This window comes from Alligator mississippiensis, chromosome 14 (assembly GCF_030867095.1).
Source record: "Alligator mississippiensis isolate rAllMis1 chromosome 14, rAllMis1, whole genome shotgun sequence".
Classification (NCBI taxonomy): Eukaryota; Metazoa; Chordata; order Crocodylia; family Alligatoridae; genus Alligator; species Alligator mississippiensis.
Window position 1 is genome coordinate 3,343,864 of NC_081837.1, and position 19,371 is coordinate 3,363,234.

Consider the following 19,371-nt stretch of genomic DNA (forward strand, 5'->3'; position numbering starts at 1 on the left):
CCGGGGATCCCTATTGGGCAGCTGTCACTCATCGCTCCCTTCTGATTGGCCTTTTGCCCACACAGGCGCGCGCCCATTGGGCGAGCGGGAATGTAAACCCGCTTCATGGCCCCGAGGCGCCTATTGGTTGGAACGGGAAGCGCGCCGCGCCATTGGCTAGGCCCACAGTGCCGCCTGCCCTCAGTGGCTGCGCGCGGGCTCCCGAAGTGAGTGGCCGAGAAGGCAGCAGTCGCGCCTCATTGGGCAGACGGCTCACCGCCGCTCTAGGATTGGCCAGTTCCCGCACGGTGGGCGGTGTTTCCTTTGTACCCTCCCCCGCTCATCCCTGATTGGCTTCCCCCCTCCCCCTCTTTTAATCTGATTGGTTTCCGCATCACCCACCTCCCAACCCACCCTCGCTCCCAGATCACTCCCACCAATGGGAACGGGGAGGGGGCGGGGCGCAGAGAGCCGGGCTCTGATTGGCTGCGGCGCGGCGGCGGAGCGGTTTGAATTACAGGGAGGCGCCTGCGCGGGGTGGTGAGTGGGGCCGGGGCCACGGGCCAAAGGTCAAGAGGTGAAGGGCCGAGGGTCCGTAATTGGAGGGGAAGTGCGAAGGCCCTGGCGCTGGGCGGCGGGGCGGGATGGATGTGGGCCCTGGAGGCAGCCTCAGGCCCCGGCCTTGCCACTTCCCCTCCTCCAGGCAGGGCTCGACTCCTCTGACGTCCCCCAGGCGCCTCTCTAGAAACCATGGCGAAGTACAAGCCGCGCCGGCGCGAGCTGCGGGCCCGGGCCAAGCTGCAGGAGGAGCGGAGGAGGAGGAGGAGTGTGGCCGCGCCACCCCTGCGCCCGGCTGCCCCCGCTCCCAGGTAGGCGGCCGGGGACCCGTCGAGCCCTCTCGCTCGCCGGGTTGCGGAGGATGCTTGCCGGTAGCAGGGTCCCGCGTGGTTCTTGAGCGATTCACGCGGATTTGGAAGCGATTTGACTCGGGAAGTGAACGTTTTTCCTTAAAAAATAAATAAACCAAGGGGGTCTGGGATGCATTTAGCCTCCTGGCTCACCGGGAGGGTCGTCGCTTGTTCCACGCGCAACGTGGCACCGTCCGAAACCGGGGGCGGAAGAGACTGTGTCCGGGTGCGTTCTCTCCCAACCGATTTCCAGATGTAATTTCGGGGCTAAACTTGTTCTCGCGTGGGGTGCCCATGGGTGCCACAGGATACTTTGATGGGTGCAGGGGGGAAAAGTCGGGTGTGAAGAGATAAGCAGATATAATTGCAGGCTTGGGCTGGCTGCACGGCCCCCTGACAACTGCCCACCCCCTCTGCAAGGAGGTCATGCTGGTTTCTAAAGTGGGGCGCCTCTCAATTCACAGCCGTGACTCTAATATAAAAAGCTTGAGACCCCGCTAGGCTAATCAAGCTGCCAGAGCCGGGATCACAGCTGCTGCCGGAAAATGACAGGTCGCTTCTTGACGCTGTTAAGAATGGGAAGTCGAATGGCTTTAGCCACGGTAATGAAACATCCTCGCTTGGCCAACGCAGTGGTTCAGGAAGCAGTGGGCCGAAGGAGAGTGAAACGACGGCCAAATGAAATACGGAGAGGCGGCGCTGCTGACCGGGCAGGGAGGAGCACAGTGGAGCTGCGTGGGCAAAGACTGAGCAGCCACAAGCTGTCTGGCTGGTGCCCTGCACCTTGACAGCTATGAGAAACTGGTTGGCTGAGCTGTCATCCGCTGTTCAGTAATGAAAAGAAGCATCGGTGATTTCGGTTTTCTGAGAATCGAATGGGTTTGATCTTATTTCTTCCACAGCTGTAGGAAGTTCCTTTCAAGGTGTCACTTCCTTCCTTCATCCCCCTGTGCTAAAGTTCATGCCAAACTGACCGGGTGTTTCTGACCTAGCTATTGATGCCGGACCCCAGTTACGTTCTGAGATGGCTGAAATGTCCCTGTTTGAAATCTTCTGTAGGTCAGTGGGCGATCCTCCTCCCGACACAGCGTGCAGCCAAACTTGCCGCCTCTCGGTCTGGAGTGTAGCCATGCCCATTGTGAAGAATGCAGTAAAGCCCTTAGCAATGACAGTGTCATCAGTCTGCTCGTGGTGCCAGAACAGTATTGCACAGGTGGGTTTTCCAAATATTTATTTTTGTTGATGTAAGATTATTGTAGCACGTGTGTGCAGTGCACTCACTCTCACACTCTACCTGTCCCTCTCTTCAAAACTGAGATGAAGCCTAATATATACAAACTTTTAGGATCTCTTGCTAGAGCAGCATTTGGGAGAAATCTGTAAGGGTTTCAGTTAGAGGAATGGGTATGTTAAGAGGCCCAGAAATATTTTACTTCTAAATCATATGTGAAGTTGGAGACCTTATTGCAGTAGCTGAAAGATTTGCATTACATGGGCCACAGTTTCCACCTTTTAACAAGGAAGGAGATGTTGGTTCACAGCCCATATAGATCAGACATAGACCATACTACAGCACTTGCAGCTAAAATCTGAGCTGTGAGAACTGAGAATCTGCAGGAAAAGTTTGCTTTGAGGAAATGTGACCCTACTTTCAGTCTTCGTCAGCTGGGATCAGAGTTTGACAATTATAACATGTCATAAATGTGGCAAGTCTTCTTTGATTGACAGGCACTGACCCCAGGACGGATAAAGTCAAAATGAAATGACAGGTGTGAAACTTCCTTTCTGTGTGCCTTCATGCCAATGACAAGTCTCCTGACTGAGACCAATGACTTTTGGTGGGGACTGTGCTCCTAAGTTGCATGGGCTTTTGCGTGAAACTTTCAATGCATATAACCATAAACATCTTCTCCTTGTTTCTTTGTAATACTTAGAGTTTTGAAGTCATCAAAGACACCATATTCCCATCCCGCTTGTATCTACGAGAGCTGAATGCGCTTAGGAAAGAAATGCAGAAGCTGGAAACTGAATTTTCCAGACTACAGGGAATGCTCCAGGTCAGCTGCAGTTACATTAGTAGCCTCAGATTTGTTTTTTTCTTTTGTTTATCTAAACACTTAAGGAGCTGGGGTCAGGGAGGAAAACTAGAAGTATGTGTACTGCTAAAGGGACACCTGCAATTTGAAATCTGTTCACTGAAAGAAAATAAAATGGAGTTTTGGGGGGTTATATATGCCCTCTGCTCAGGGTCAGACTGATTGTCAGATTTGAGGTCAGAGAGGAATTTTCCCCCTTGGTTACATTGGTATGGACTGGGGAGGGTTTTGCCTTCCTGTGTAGTTGTGGGGGTGGAAGGGGGAGCAGAGGACCTCTTGAGCATATATCGACAACACTGTAGAAGCACAGACGTCAGCTGCTGTGGTGCCCTTGCTTTCCTGTGGCAGGTTAGGGTCTAAGGGCTGTGTTGTGTCCTGGTTGGGGTTGATGGTAGACTTATGCAGAGTTTAGATTTTGGTGTGTATAGGATGGTTTGAAGAGGAATGATCCTATCTCAGATGGGGGGGCTGGAGCAGATGACTTCTGGAGGTCTCTTCCAGCCCGACTTCTCTATGACTCTATATGGTTGAAACTCCTGTCCACACCACTGTTACAATCATGCTTTTTTTAATCAAGGGTGTTACTTTTGTAATCTTGACAGTGTTTTGGCTTTAAGAAGGGTGTTAGAAATGAAGATCCATAGTGAAAATATTGCTAAAGTAAAAATAATTTTCAAATCTGGCTGCTGGCTTCATGTGAAGAGACCATTCTGTCTGCATGGAGCCCCAAAGGGGCTATGCACAGATGCTGGGAACTGCTTGTTTAGAATGAGTGGCAGGGGTATGTCCTTGCATCACTATAACGTTTCCCCTTCGTTCAGTCGCTGACTGCAATTGGAGTGTATAATGCAGGGAAACCAGAACAGGGGCTTTATTCTAACTCTGGGTGATCAAATTAATCCCACCCTGAATATCCAGTAAAACTGCTAAAACAATTCCTAAGATCCTGTATGGAAACAATGTCACATATAAATAGAAAGAATATGCATTTCCTAATCTTTCATTGCAAAGCACTTTCAACATCCCATACATACAGCATCACTTGAAGTGCCACAGCCTGGAAGCTGGAGGACTGCAGGTAGCCAGCTAAAAGATCAGACCTAGGGCAGGCTATTTTTGGGCCTTGCATTTTGGTTCAACTGAGTCACAATCCCTATTTCCTGAACTTTCCCGTACATTGGACGGAGAGTGAATTTTTATTTTATATTTTTTTCTGTTCCAGATGAGTGGGACTGTGGTTCGTTCCTCAGAAAACTCCCCTTGCCAAAGATGTAATAAACCATCAATACATGCTCCTGTATGTGCACAGATCAGCCTTCCAGAGCTGGTATCTGGGTCTCCTACAGCAGTGCTACAACCTGCAGCTGCTCCCCCTCCACCACCACCTCCTCCTCCTCCTCCACCACCACTGCCCCCACCACGCCCCCCTCCAGCACCTCTACTTCTCAAAAGGGTCAATGGCAATAAAGCCCCTCTGGTAAGGATTAATAGGGTTATTCTGTGTCTTTGAGTGGTGTTGGGTTCAGGGTGCAGAGTTGTACGGCACCCATAAGGAATTCAACACTTACAGTTTCTAATTTTTTATTTTCTTGTTAACAGGCCGTATCAGTAAAAAAAGATGGTCCCATACAAATCACAATGAAGGATCTCCTGAATGTAAAACTAAAGAAGACCCAACCCTGCACAAGACCAGATAAGGTAAACCAAAGAAGGGGAGCATGCTCAGGGGACAAATACTGCCCGCAGTAGAACTGGTAGGATTCCAGTGTGTGTGGATGGGTTATCGAACCCCTGTGGCAGTGAGGCCAGCTCTAGGATGGCTCCATGCACAGAGCAGATAATAGCATTTCTCTGTAACCCTACAACCTCTTTTTCCGTCAGGCTCAGAGTAGTGGTTGTAGAAGGGTGACTCCTGCTGGGTGTGACCAGGGCACACCTTGTCTGGTTGGCCTGTGCACGAGATCCAGGATTTCTGACTTGAAGTTTGGTTCTGCTCGTGGTTCCTGTATCCATACAAAAGTGGTTGCCATATAAGCCAACATTTTCCAACCTTGGAAGCCATTTTGCTGCTGTTCAGAGAGATGCAGAGACTAGAAGTAAACTTGATCTTTCTGGGCTTCGGCAGAACTCCTGTTCTCATTCAAGGCCATGTCATGAATTTTTCAGGCCATGGTATTAGCCAGGGCCAGTGCCTGCACTCTGCTCAGCTGTGAGATTGCATTTGACAGTTCAACTCGCAAAGACCCTTTTAAAAACAAATTTAAGCACCACCCAGTTGCCCTGCCTCAGAGAATAGTCCCTGGTGAAGGACTGAATATCTGCTATCCCCTCCCACAACAGCATGTGTGGGCTGTGGTTTCTTTCTCTGTCTTGAATGATTTATGGATTCTTATTTTTAGCTAGCGTATTCTTTTGTGTATGTTGCTCTCTAGTTTTAGACCATATTTGGGGCAATGGTGATAAATCTAGTGAATGGACTAATTCACTTCGTACATTAGGAGAAACGCTTAAGTGCTGATGAACAAATCCTATTTAGCATTCAGTATGCAGTCTTCAAAATGTGCTGCTGCCATAGGGCCAAACTCACCCCTAACATAGTAACTATCTAAAAGATCCTGCCAAAAGTGAATTTGGACTCAATAACCAACATAATCCTTCCACTGCCAAGTCTCCAATAAGGGTTATTTGAAAATGTTCTCATTTTGCAGATGCCTGTTTAAAGCAGGGAAGGTAAATGACTTGTTTGGAGTCTATGCAAAGTTTGTTCTTTTTAGCTTGGGTGATGGCTTGCTGTGTTCCACTGTTTCTGTAAATGTGTTGATTTTTATCAGGACAGGTATTTTCTTTTCCCTAGCATTTTTTTTCTTAGGAGTCTTTTATAAAATGTCTATTTTTATCCAAGGCACATTAAATCTTAACGATTCAAACAAGCTAAAGAGTCAGAATGCACTAAAAACATGCAGAGTATAAATATTAAATAGACAGTATGTTCAGTGGGGCCTTTTAAAATGTATTTGTGGTAACATTGTTCTTTGTGCCTTTAGGGGGGATCACCAGTGAAGACTCACGGGGCATTAATTACGGTTTCAGACTTACAAAGCATTAATCTGAGACCTAAATCCAACCTACCACCAGCTCGAATTGCAAACTTCTTAATGTAAGAAACCTTCTACTTTCTTTGTTTTATAGAAAAGTTGATTTTGTTCGTCATCATCCTCATGTCTGGTACTTGAGAAATAAATTGATTTTAACGTTTTTTGTTTTTTATTATTAGCACTCCCAGCAAAAATCAATTAGATCTTCGAAAACATCTAAAAAGAGTTGATATAAAGAGGTAACTTCCTTACTGTTCTCTTCTTCTTTAACTAGAAAACGAAAAACTATTTCCCCTAACATTCGTGTTGTCTTTTCAGAAGTCCTGGTGGAACTCCATTAAACAACAAAGAGAACATGGCGACTGGCACAGGATTGACACCCATAATGACTCAAGCACTGAAGCGCAAATTTCAGGCAAGACAAATTTCAGCTCCTTTGTTGAAAAAAGTTAATCGCTGGTAATAAACTACAGAATTCCAAAGAATGTTTCTCTTGCAAAAAAGCACTATTGATTTGCATGGCACTTCATAGATATAAGATGCCTTAGTGGGTCGTGAGAGCCTTTGGTAGCAAGCAGAACTGAGTGCATAATTACTACTAATAAGTTATACTTCACTCAAACTTGTCATCCATGAATCTGAAGGCTTCACAAAGAGAGCTATTATGTGCATTTTACTGATGAGGAAACTGAAGCACAGAGATGTGATGTGATTTTTGCCTAAGGTCACTCAGCAGGTCATTGGCAGAGTTGGGAGTTAAGCCTTGTCTCATGATACCTAGTGCCTCATGCCGCCTACCATTTAATTAATGAGTGTACCGTGCTTTGAGAGTAATAAGCACACAAGAAATGTTGAATCTTAGTAGCATCATATGAAACGCACTTGAATCTTTTGAGCTTAATTCAAAGCCTAATCAATGGCTCAGCCCACACATGTGAGAAGGAGTGTGGTAAGATTCTCCTTCAGCATGGCCTCTGCATGATGTGGAAAGCACACCTACAAACTGCCCACTTGCATTCCCTTTTCCATCAGAGTTTTCAAATTTCGGAGTATCTTTGAGGAAGCAGGAGGAATTGGGGTGATTGGGTCTTCCTATTACCTGGACCCCAAACGTTCTCTGCTGTAGGCAGGGCTCATGTGAGGCTTTCCAGAAATGTCCTAAATCTCAATAGTTAGAAGGGTGCACCCCATGGGCCTGTCCCAATGAGTCGGAACATGCATTTCCCAGGGACAGTTAGCAGCAGTACATATTTGCAGTGCTGCTGGTTGTTCCTGGGGAACACCCCTGTATGTGCGCTCTGTCGCATGGTAAGTTGCCTTAGCTGGGATGGGGGAGGCTGGGGCCAGCACCTGGTTTGGCCCCAGCAGTCTTACTTGGGATCCTGAGGGCCTCCTAGGGCTGCAGTGGTGGCAATCCAGGCACATGGAGCCTGGCCAGCAGCTGGAGCATGGCTCTGGCCAGCCAGGCTCTTGTTTTGGGTGGTGCACGCTACAGCCACATGGACTATCCCACATCTTTCTAGAGTGATTGATTGATTGATTGATTGATTGATTGATTGATTGATTGATTGATTTTTACACCAGGATCTCCTCCCAGTGTCAAAAAAAAAAAAAAGCCCACAGTGCTACTGATTAGCAGTGCAGCAAATGCATGCGTGTATGGGGCGTGTGGTTCGCAGAGCTGCAAATTGCACATGTGTGTTTGTCTGGATGTGTCCCATATGTTGGAATATCCAGTGAATATGGACTCAAAGATCCCTGGCTGTATGGATGGTAGCAGTGTTTGTAGCACCAGCTGAAAACAGAGAAATAGAACAAGATTCCTGTTGATGCTGGAAGGAATCTGAGGTTTAAAAGTATTTTCCATGTCAGACTAGGGATTTTCTTATATTTAGGAAGCGGTTGATAAGCTCCTGTGTCTCTGTTGTGTAAGTAAGTGTGCTGAAATTTAAAACTGTTTGTAACTTTGTTCTTTTTTTTTTTTTTTTTTTTTAAACAGATGGCTCACCCCAAGAGTCCCTCTCCAGCTCCATTACACACTGCAAGCAGCTTTGATGAGCAGAACTAGATGGGTGGCTGATATTTTTATAACAATTTGAGGGTCAAATACCACTTGTTTGACTTGTCAGAAATCCACATGTCGAAGGTATCATGTTTGTTTTAACCAAGTATAGTACACATGAGATGTGCTATTTGATAATGTTCTTGTCACAGAAGAATGCAGCCTTCCTTGTGACATCTTCGTTATGCCTCAAACTTTACCTGCCAGGACTTATGCTAAGGGTGAGAGAGGAGTGAGGTCTCTCCTTGGTCCTTTCAGATCTTTGACTTCTTCCATAAGAAAGGGAGCAGTTAATGCTGCTTACAAGCTGCGTCTATGTGAGATGCTGACTGAGCACTAGCTCATTACTACTACGCAGTTGCATTGCACATAATGAAGTGGGACATGATGCTAGTATACAGTAGTAACGAGCTATTACGCAGTCAGCGTCACTAAGAAGCTGTGTGGGTACACTACAGTACAGTAATACTGGTTACCATGCAGTCATTTAGTACTTGCGTACACAAGTACTAAATGACTGCGCAGTAACAACCGCACAGTCAGCGTCTTGTGTAGATGCAGCCACAGTGGTGCTTTCTGAGACTGAGATGCGTGTTTAAGTATTTCAATTAATACTGTTTAACAGCTTTTAACTCAAAGGCTTATTTTTAACTCTGCTTTGTCATGACTAATACAGTTAAGTGGCTCAGTAATAAGGTATAAAGTAATAACAGGTTTTCAATAAGTATGACGTTGGTTTGTTCTTATACTACCATTTTTCCTGGTACACCAAGTACTGCGTCTAAATTGCTTTGCATGTCTCTAGCCTGAATTCTGAGATCACTACTATGGGCACTTCATCTCACCTCCCACATAACGAAAGATTTAGCCCGTCATCTCAAAGGACTATTGAACTGTCACAGCCAGGGCTGTCCCTCTGACAGGCCACGTGTCTTTGGGCAAGCATAAAACGTATTTCTATTTTTCCCATTTGTAAAATGAGGCTGATGATACTGACCACACAGAAAGGTCATGATGATAATGAAGCATCCAGAGGTCTTAAATGGTGCAACAGAAATGGAATGTGCATGGGCCCGCCTGGTCCCAAAGCAGGGTATGCAATGATTAGGTGCTCCGTGTGTCCACATTGACCACCATGATGTTCACTCGTAATTAAAACAGCAGAAGGGCATTCTGTGCACATGCACGTAACATCAAAGAACGGGACAGAGGTGGTGTTGGCTGCAGTGTATTTCCCTGGCTTTGCAGTTTTTAAGTGGGGGAGAGAGACATGCTGGGGAAGCTCTCCAGGGGATCCTTCACCAGACTTCTGGAGAAACACTCTCCATTCAAACTGCTGCATTCCACACCCTGCTGCTTCCAGCCAGCTGTACCATTCACTGTTGGCCTTGGGCTGATGTTTCAGGAACTGGGCACCAGAGGCAGCTTAATGCACAGGCCCTTGGGGCCTGCTGGGTGCCTGGTTTCCCTTGGCGGGGGGGGGGTAGCATGCATCCTGAAAGGGGTCCTGCTTGGGGCAGGGGAGCATTGTATGCATGCACATGGCCAGGAAAAAAAATCGGCAGGGTGGAAAGCAGCGCCCTGCAGGTACGTGTATGGAGGGGAAGGAGCACAGGGGTGCAGATTGAGCCCCCCTGCCATGTGGGAGTGGGGCTGGAGGTGCTGCCCAGCTGGGGCAGTGCACAGGGAGCCAGACGGAGCCACGGGCAGCTCCCCCAGGGCCCGTGCCCCTCCACATTGGTGCTCGGGCCCGGTGCCCCGATTTCATAGGGTCTTTTAACTCCGCTTTTGTCATGACTAATACAGTTAAGCGGCTCAGCAGCGCGGTCTAAAGCAATAACAGCAGTGCACAACGTTAGCCTGCGTGCTTATGCGACCCTTCTTCCCGGTACGCCCAGCCCCGCGTCCGAACCGCTTTGCCTCAACGCTCAAATCCGAAAGCCAGCCCCTGTTCGGGGGCGTACGTGACCGGCCCTCCCAGCAGCCCACGTGCGCGCAGCGGCGTTTCCGGGCGGAAGCAGCTTCCCCGCGGCCTCCCGCGCATGCGCGGCTGCCCGGCGCGGTCATGGCGGCGCCCGTGAGCCTGCGGGAGCTGCTGCAGGGCGCGGAGACGGCGGCGGCGGGCGAGGAGGAGCTGTGCGTGGTGGGCATCTTCGGCAAGACGGCGCTGCAGCTGTGCTCCGAGAAGGCGGCGCTGGTGAGCACCGTGTGCGACCGCCAGGTCTTCCCGCTCTTCCAGCGGGACGAGGCGGCCGGGGCCGGGGCCGGGGGCGCGCCTGCGGACTACAACCAGCTGCAGGCCTACCACAGCGCGGACAGCAAGGTGCTGTACCTGGTGCTGAGCTCCATCTGCGACGCGCCGCAGCTGCTGCGGGCCTGCCGCGAGCTGGGCCCGCCGGGCCCCGGGCAGCTGCCGCACGCGGAGGCGCACGAGCTGTGGAAGCAGCAGGAGAAGCTGCACTGCCTGAGCCTGCTCTACCTCTTCTCCGTGTGCCACGTGCTGCTGCTGGCGCACCCCACCTGCGCCTTCGACATCACCTACGACCGCGTCTTCCGGGCGCTCGACGGCCTGCGCCAGAAGGTGCTGCCCAGCCTCAAGGCCGCCATCAAGGACTGCCCCGTGGGCAAGGAGTGGAAGCTGAACTGCCGGCCCTGCCCGCCCCGCCTGCTCTTCCTCTTCCAGCTCAACGGGGCCCTCAAGGTGGACCCCCCTCCTGGCCGCGGCCAGGACCCCTGTGCCCACTTGGAGAAGCCGCCGCCCAAGAAGCACTCGCCCAAGCGGCGGCTGCAGCATGCGCTGGAGGACCAGATCTACCGCATCTTCCGCAAGAGCCGGGTGCTGACTAACCAGAGTATCAACTGCCTCTTCACCGTGCCCGCCAACCAGGCCTTCGTCTACATCGTGGCCGGCGGGCCGCAGGACGGCGAGGACCCCGTGGCCGTGCTGTTGGAGCAGCTCCGGAGCAACTGCACCACGCGGGAGGCGGAGAACCTGCTGGCGCCCACCCTGTCGGGGCCGCGGCGCTACCAGATGATGAGGCATGGCCGGCAGCAGCTGTCCTTCCACGCCGAGAGCAGCAGCTCCAGCTCCAGCTCCTCCGGGCAGCTGGTGGACTGCACCCTCAAGGAGTTCCTGTGGCAGCACGTGGAGCTGGTGCTCAGCAAGAAAGGCTTCGACGACAGCGTGGGGAGGAACCCTCAGCCCTCCCACTTCGAGCTCCCGACCTATCAGAAGTGGGTGGCCACCGCGCAGAAATTATACGAGGTGACCATCGAGGGGAAGGACGACGACCCGGCCTCTCTCACAGGGGAGCTGAGCTCCAAAATCATGGGCAGCATCAAAGTCTTGGAAGGGTATCTCGACATCGACACCAAGTTTTCTGAAAACCGGTGCCAGAAGGCCCTTCCCATGGCCCACAGTGCTTACCAGTCCAACCTGCCCCATAACTACACCATGACAGTCCACAAAAATCAGCTGGCGCAGGCCTTGCGGGTGTACAGCCAGCATGCCCGAGGACCGGCCTTTCACAAGTACGCCATGCAGCTTCACGAAGACTGTTACAAGTTCTGGAGCAACGGGCATCAGCTGTGTGAGGAGCGAAGCTTAACGGACCAGCACTGCGTGCACAAATTCCACTTGCTTCCAAAATCAGGTAACGAAGCTCGGTTGCACTTAGGATCTCCCTAGGTTTTAGCTTTTCAAGCTTTTCAATCCTAAAGCCATGTGCCTGTTTGGACATCAGGGCATTTTGAAAGAGATGTTATAAAGAACAAGAAAAAACAGTGATTTAGACTCAATTTGTAGATTTTTGGGGGTAGTTTCAATCTTGTACCTTCCATAAACATTAACAGCTATAGAGAGTTCATTATTCCGACTGAGGGGAATAGGTTCAGAACAGGCTGTTTTGCAGCCTTCCCGTATTTTCCTCCGTTATTCCTGGCTGGCACCACTCCTAGGTTTTTATAAGAAATGAGCTTGCCTGACCGAGTCAGTCTTTGGCATATCTGCATAGACTGCCCAATGTAGCAGTGATGGGATGAATTATAAGGTGCATATACTTGACATGGGAACAATATATGGTGGTAACAAATTTGTATTAATACCAGTAACATAGGGGTGTAAAAGCTCTCTACTCTGTTTAATTCCGTGGGCCATGTGTTCCCCCTCAAACAAGATTTTGGCTTCAACACTAGTTGCTATTCCTATAAAAAGGATTGCAGGACTGACCCTGTTATTAGTAATTTTGGTTCTTACTAAGTTAGGAATACAGTGCAGATACCTTTCTAGCAAGGTGTTTAAGACAAACATTCCTTAGAGCTGCAGTAGCATTAGGTAGAGTGTTACTACACAATGACCAGGAATTGCTAGGGATACATTTATTATAGGAAAAATGATTTTGCCTCTCTGCTCAGGAGCTCAAAAGCAGGAAAGGCCAGATTAGTTTGGGTTAATATCCACGGTGACTATGCAGCAAATGTGGGATGAGGGGAAGGAGTTGTATGATACATCAGTGTGGTTGGAAAGTCGTTCTGTGGGGAGAAACATTGTCAAGAAGTAAAAAGAGAAGAGGATGAAGGGGGTTGAATTCACAAGCACCTCTGCAGAAAAAGTAATTGGACATAAATTGTTATTGTTACTTCTTCAGGGGAAAAACCAGAAGCAGATAGAAATCCTCCAGTGTTATATCACAACAGCCGGGCTCGTTCAACTGGTGCCTGTAACTGTGGAAGGAAACAAGCACCCCGGGATGATCCCTTTGATATCAAAGCAGCTAATTATGACTTCTACCAGGTAACTCTTATCTCCCCATTTCTGCTGTCATTCAGCAGCACCTGTGCCTTGCCTTTACAACTAAGATGCAGCTTGCATCTCAGGACATCCAAAAAATGGTAAAAGGAACCTCCATCTGTCTTTAAGTACCTTGTTGGGAGAGATGTCTGGGGAGTAAGGGGTGCTAGTCTATCAGAAAAAAGGGTAAGTGAGGTATAGGTCTAGGAACTAGAACCTAGAAAAGCTTAATGGTCTAGCAATGCCAGCAAAACTTTCTAGTGTAGATGCTGCATTTGCCATAACAGCTTATACCAGTTCAATAACAAGTTATTTCAGGAATTGCACTTTTTTGCTGGTATAAGTGTATCTATAATAGGATTTCTCTAGTTTAAAAACAAAATGGTACCTCTCATTGACATGATTTCTCTAGCAGAAGTTTAAAGTGTTGACCTGAGACTCGACATATTTTTAATAGCTGGAATGAGTATTGCTTTAGATATGGTGGATTTGCCACCTCTTTTGAAACCTCTAAGTTGAGACTGGATACGTCTTTGAAATACGTGCCTCAGAAGCAATTGGGCTTGGTTCAAGAGTTATGAGGCGAGGGACTAAAGCTTTTCATAGATTCATAGATGTTAGGGTCGGAAGGGACCTCAATAGATCATCGAGTCCGACCCCCTGCATAGGCAGGAAAGAGTGCTGGGTCTAGATGACCCCAGCTAGATGCCTATCTAACCTCCTCTTGAAGACCCCCAGGGTAGGGGAGAGCACCACCTCCCTTGGGAGCCCATTCCAGACCTTGGCCACTCTCTAACTGTGAAGAAGTTCTTCCTAATGTCCAGTCTAAATCTGCTCTCTGCTAGCTTGTGGCCATTATTTCTTGTAACCCCTGGGTTATGTGGGAGGTGAGATGAAGTGCCCATAGTAATTCTTTCTAGCTTTAAGATTTGACAATTCAGATTAGGGACAGGCTCAACAATTTAGACACAGTACTTGGTGTACCAGTAAGAATCAGAGCTGGTACAGGGAATACTTCAAAGCCTTAAAAACAAGGTCTTTGCAAAAAGTGTCTGCCTCGCTTCAATACCAAGCCGAAGCGTAGAGGTCACTGAGGGTTTCAGCTCCATCATACGCTTGGTGGCTGTTGGCTGTATAGAAGTGCTACAGTTCCTGCTTCACCGAAAGCAAACATCTCGCCACTTGTCTGTAGATATGGTTGTCCTGATAGCTTATATTATTACTGCAGTCAGTGCAGCTGGTAATTTGGAGCTCTGCATGCACTGAGGCTGCAAGATGAAAAGCTAACAACTTTCTATCTTTCACAGGTACTGGAAGAAAAATGCTGTGGGAAACTGGAGCACATCAACTTCCCAATATTTCAGCCAAGTACCCCGGATCCAGCACCTGCGAAGAATGAGTCATCCCCTGCCCCTCCAGAGGGAGAAGTTGAAAAACTTAAAGAAAAAGAGCCTCAAACGCAAGGAGAGAGCACCAGCTTGAGTTTAGCCCTTAGTCTAGGCCAGTCGACAGACAGTCTTGGCACCTACCCAGCTGATCCTCAAGGTGGGGGAGACAATGCAGAAGCCCATGGGCAAGGAGGAGAATCTAAAAGTGAGAAAAGGCCAAGCCTAGTAGATCGCCAGGCATCCACTGTGGAGTATCTCCCTGGCATGCTTCATTCTAATTGCCCTAAGGGCCTTCTGCCCAAATTCTCCAGCTGGTCCCTGGTCAAACTTGGCCCTGCTAAGGCTTACAACTTCCACACAGGTTTAGACCAACAAGGCTTCATCCCAGGAACAAACTACCTAATGCCTTGGGACATTGCCATCCGGACAAGACCTGAAGAAGAGGGAGATCTAGACACCAATTCCTGGCCTGCTCCGAATAAGGCTGTTCCTGGCAAAAGAAGTGCGGTTGTAATGGGCAGGGGAAGACGGAGAGATGACATGGCTCGAGCCTTTGTGGGGTTTGAATACGAAGATGCACGTGGCCGAAGGTTCATGTGTTCAGGGCCTGATAAAGTCATGAAGGTGATGGGAGGTGGCCCTAAGGAATCTGCTATCAAAGCCCTTAATTCGGACATGCCCTTATACATCCTGTCATCAACCCAGGGGCGAGGACTAAAACCCCACTATGCTCAGTTCATGAGACTCTTTGTTGTGGTACCAGATGCTCCATTGCAGATAATACTGACGCCTCAGGTAAGACATGAAAAATAGCCTACCAACCTGCAACTAACTTGTTGCAGAGAGGATAAAATATAATTGTAAAAGGGTATTACAAAGGTTACTGTGGGACAAAGATGCACACGAGTTAATGTTGGGGATAAGACTGGATGATGAAAGAAATTCCTTCCAACCTGAACTAGAATTTGAATACCATGAGCCCAATCAGACAGTTACTGGCTAAAAGTTGTGGTTGGACCACTGGCTTGTGTGAACTGTCTGGGGTCTTGAGTTCAGTAGTTGCCAGCTGATAAGCATCCACATCAGGCATACCCCCACATTAGACTTGCTTCCTGGCATTTTCAGCTAAGAGGCAATGACTGAATGGGCCTGGAAGAGAAGTCCCTTTTCATTGTTTGGAGAATTCAACATGGAGATTTGATACAAAATAGAAATGTTCAGTATTGCAGCGAGGACTGCCTATTCTGCAAACAAGTTTTCCTCCTTTTTGGCCTTCAAGAATGTCAGCCTGGCAGATGCCAAAATTCTATACCTTTACATTTAAACACTTTATCCCAGATGACAGACCAAGGTCCCAAAGGTTTAAGAAGACATTTGAAATAAGTATGTCAAATTGCACCAAAATAATGTTTTTTAAATTGCCTAATGAGCAATGGTTATGTTAAAAAAAAAAAAAAAAAAAAAAAAGTCATTTTATATTTAAAATATCTTTCGTAGAGAGAAATGGCAATTCAGTACTAGGATTTTTTGTCATCAGTTCTCTCTGATCTCTGACGTGAGGAAAAATTGGTGGGACTGAAAAGATGTCCTTTTAAATCTCATTCCACATGCAGGAAAAAGGAAATTGGTGTTTTTGAATTTGATATATCGTTTACACTCCGTATAACTTTTTCCAAGCGATGGCATGTGAACAAGACGCACTTTCTTCTCGTTTGTCTACTATAGAATAATATTTTTTACACAGTACAATATAAATAGTAATATATGGCAAAGACTCATATATCAGTACCTAACAGCAGACAGCACCGTTGGTATGCAGGCAGAATGCTGTATATTGCATGTCAGTTGTGGGGAGACAGGGGTTTGATTTCTGAGGTACTCAAAAACTTCTCATCTCCTGAGAAATGCCCTGAGATAACTAATATTGATACGTAAAGTAAAAGAACCTCTTTTTTCAGAGAAGACCTTTAAAATTCAGTACAGCAGCCTGTTTTTGGGGGGGGGTGTGTGTATGTGTTTGTTTTAGATGTTGAAGAAAGGGTAGTAATTAAAACAAAACATAGGCAATGAAGCATCACCAATTATAAAAACACATGAAATGGAATAACTGGTTTGGGGATTAAAAGACTTAATTAGATCTCACATTCTGCACTCATTGGCTTCAATATGAGTTCTGCTTCTGTGTGAACTGCAACAACAGGCTCTTGTGGTGGTATTTCAAAATATTTAGGAGAGAAGGAGATGAAGTGAGGGGAAAAGCAGCTGAGTCGGCTATTTCTCTGCATCTTACACTCTTGAAACCAAGGTGGATGCTTCAGGGCGCCTATAGACAAGCCTGTCAGAGTGGACTTGATTCGTTGGGTTGTCTGGAGCATAGCAATTACTGCACTCTGGCGGCTTCCTGCATTTCCTGTATCTTTCCCTGCCCTTAAAAATGGCAGCAGGGGTGCCAGAACTAAAGCTCATCAAATGAGCTTTAGTTCAAGTGCCCCTCCCCTGCCATTTTTAAGTGCGGGGATGCTGATACAGGAGACACGACGGTGCTTTAATTAGAGCAGCTCTTGGAGCTGCACCCCAGAGCACGTGTGAAAGTGCCCTGAGTGTTTACCTTGTATTTATTCCAGTTTAAATTCATGCCAGTAAACAATATGCAATTCTAAGTGCTTGTCTGCCCTTTGGCTCTCCAGAACAGTGCATGACCCAGTTACAGTAGCTATGGAGGGGTCTTGTGCAACTGAGATCTAGTTCAGTCTTTTGGCACAGGTGATGCCCAGCAGTGTTTTAAGTGTTCCTAAATAATGCACCACTGTAGATGGCCCAAGCTGGTGGAACACTTTGGAGTAAGTTTAAACAGGTTGGTCCCGTCTATAATCCCAGGCTACCCTATGTTGTAACTGAATCCCCTAATACTAGGTAGCTTTTATTGTGGATAGGGGGTTAGTGATGCAAGGCCAAATCTGTTATCTTGTTCCGCATCTTGACTACACCTTGATTGAAAGCTTACTGGCTTTCTGGCAAGAATAGCATTGTTTTCTAGAAATGTTCACAAGCAGTTTAAAACCTCATTGGATCTGAGACTCTCAGCAGACCTATGTGTGTTTTGGTTCTTTAATATGTCTTGATTCTAACGGTTTATTAATTTAATCTTTTGATGCGGGCGATAATTAACACTGGCTTCCCCCCCCATTTTGTTCACTGTTTTACAGGTTCAGCCAGGGCCTCCACCTTGTGCTGTGTTTTATCCTGAGAAACAGGAAATCACCCTCCCAGCGGATGGACTGTGGGTGCTGCGCTTCCCCTATGCTTATGTTACAGAGCGCGGACCCTGTTTCCCTCCCAAAGAAAACCAGCAGTTAATGAGTTACAAGGTTCTCCGGGGAATTCTGAAAGCTGTCACTCAGTGAGCATCCTGCTGCAAGATATGACCTCCTTCAAAGTGATTTCCCCCACTGCCCCCCCATCCAAATTATGGATTTTGATTCATGACTCTTGTTATTTTGACAGAAATCAGTGCTTGACTTAGCAAAACCCACAGTATTTAAAGTTGGTAGGGTCCAGTCCTGAATAAATATCTGAGAATCAGAGAAGGCAATTGAAATGTGGGCTTTATTTCTCTTGTGGATTTGTTCATCATAGAAAGCTAAAAGAAGCTGGGTGCTTTAGTGTATTTGAGCCTGTCTCCAAACACTTTGAACTAATGCTTCCTCTTACAGATTTTTTTTCTATTTTCATAGTTGGGAATTTTTATATATAACAATGACCAGATTGCAACCAGATTTTTGTTTTGTTATATTGAGGTGGTGAGAGAACTCTTTCTTCTTTTGGTGCCCTTACCCAGACATTTCTCAGCCAAAAATATGGAGCCCTTTACCTTGCTCTTATCAATTTCTTGTCTTGTTATGGCATCTTGCAAGTTGAAATTTTCTGTTATCTTTTCTGGATTCATCTTAATTCCATTAGTGCCACAATCCCCGTTCATCTCAGGCAGACTCGTTTAAACACTTGCTTGAAATAGGCTATGTTCCTGGACCCAGGGCCCCCTACTCTTGTTTTTGCGGTTTATACTGTGCTGGGGTTGTGTGTTTTTTCTTGTTTCTCTTTTTTTTTTCTTGTCTTGTTGTTTTACTAAAGTAAAACATAGAAAACACTTGCAAAATAACTGGATGTTTTGCAATGACAAATTCTGCTCAGTTTTTAGAGATTCTCTCTCTCTCGTCTCTCCTCTCCCCTCTCTCAAATCTTCAGTGGTGGTCATTCTGGATGCAAGTCCTTAAAGCAGTTAAGTGCATCTAAAATAGAGCAATACTGAAACACAGTTCCAAAGCATAACATCACTGTTTTTAATTGAAAAAGCTTACATCAAAGATTAGGATGTTTTCTAATATCACAGGACTGGACAAGGGAAAGATGGTTTCCATTCCCTGCAAAATGTTTTCCTCTGTTTTTATTCTTAGATTTAAGCTGTGGCAAATGTCTCCTTAAGGGGCGATTTTGGGTCTTGAACATTAAAGTATACAAAGTGCTTTGAGATTCTGGAACAGAAGAGGTCCCTTGGGAGCCAAGAAAAATGACAAGAAAACAGTTGAAAAGAGAAGCTTTTGACTAGAGAAACTGAAGCGAGATGCTCACCAGTAGCGGTTCAAGAGGACAATTCACCGGAAACCTAAAACAGCTTTCAGCATTTGTAAACTTACGAAAATGCCAGATGTGAAAATCATTTGTGAAATGTAACACTTCTGTGCAAGAGCCAGGATTTGTGTAGGTGTTGGAGCTCCTGACCCACTAGAGGGCTCTTTTACCCCACGCAGCTGGAGACAGAAGGCTCTGGGTTTCAGTCGCTGTTCTGCAGGTTGTGTGTCTACTAAATATCACCAATTGTAAATTATTATGTGGTTAATGAAAGGCAACATGTTTCATTTCAAGAAAAAGTAGAGTGGACATTCCTTTTGTTCCTAAGGAGAAAACGGTGCACTATGAAAAATCATTATTTACTTTGTTGCCATCATTGAAAAATGCATCGCTACGGGGGTGCTGGTATTAGCAGTGCACTGCAG

General features: G+C 47.1%; 2 protein-coding genes across 3 annotated transcripts; both read left to right on the forward strand.

Moving 5' to 3' along the window:
* Positions 1-477: 477 nt before the first annotated feature.
* Positions 478-8,864, forward strand: PRR11 (proline rich 11). Of its 2 annotated transcripts, XM_019493432.2 has the most exons (10): positions 478-519; positions 683-848; positions 1,947-2,100; positions 2,822-2,944; positions 4,206-4,460; positions 4,583-4,681; positions 6,028-6,140; positions 6,258-6,317; positions 6,397-6,493; positions 8,078-8,864. In XM_019493432.2, the coding sequence occupies exons 2-10, from the start codon at positions 730-732 to the stop codon at positions 8,144-8,146; spliced, it is 1,089 nt and encodes a 362-aa protein (XP_019348977.2). In that variant the 5' UTR covers positions 478-519; positions 683-729; the 3' UTR covers positions 8,147-8,864. The 2 variants fall into 2 exon arrangements, with proteins under 2 accessions (XP_019348977.2, XP_059573001.1); XM_059717018.1 differs by lacking the exon at positions 478-519 and having other exon boundaries at positions 538-848.
* An 824-nt stretch (positions 8,865-9,688) lies between these two features.
* Positions 9,689-19,245, forward strand: SMG8 (SMG8 nonsense mediated mRNA decay factor). The gene is made up of 4 exons (XM_006265646.4): positions 9,689-11,793; positions 12,787-12,932; positions 14,237-15,112; positions 17,524-19,245. The coding sequence occupies exons 1-4, from the start codon at positions 10,011-10,013 to the stop codon at positions 17,719-17,721; spliced, it is 3,003 nt and encodes a 1,000-aa protein (XP_006265708.3). The 5' UTR covers positions 9,689-10,010; the 3' UTR covers positions 17,722-19,245.
* Positions 19,246-19,371: the final 126 nt, after the last annotated feature.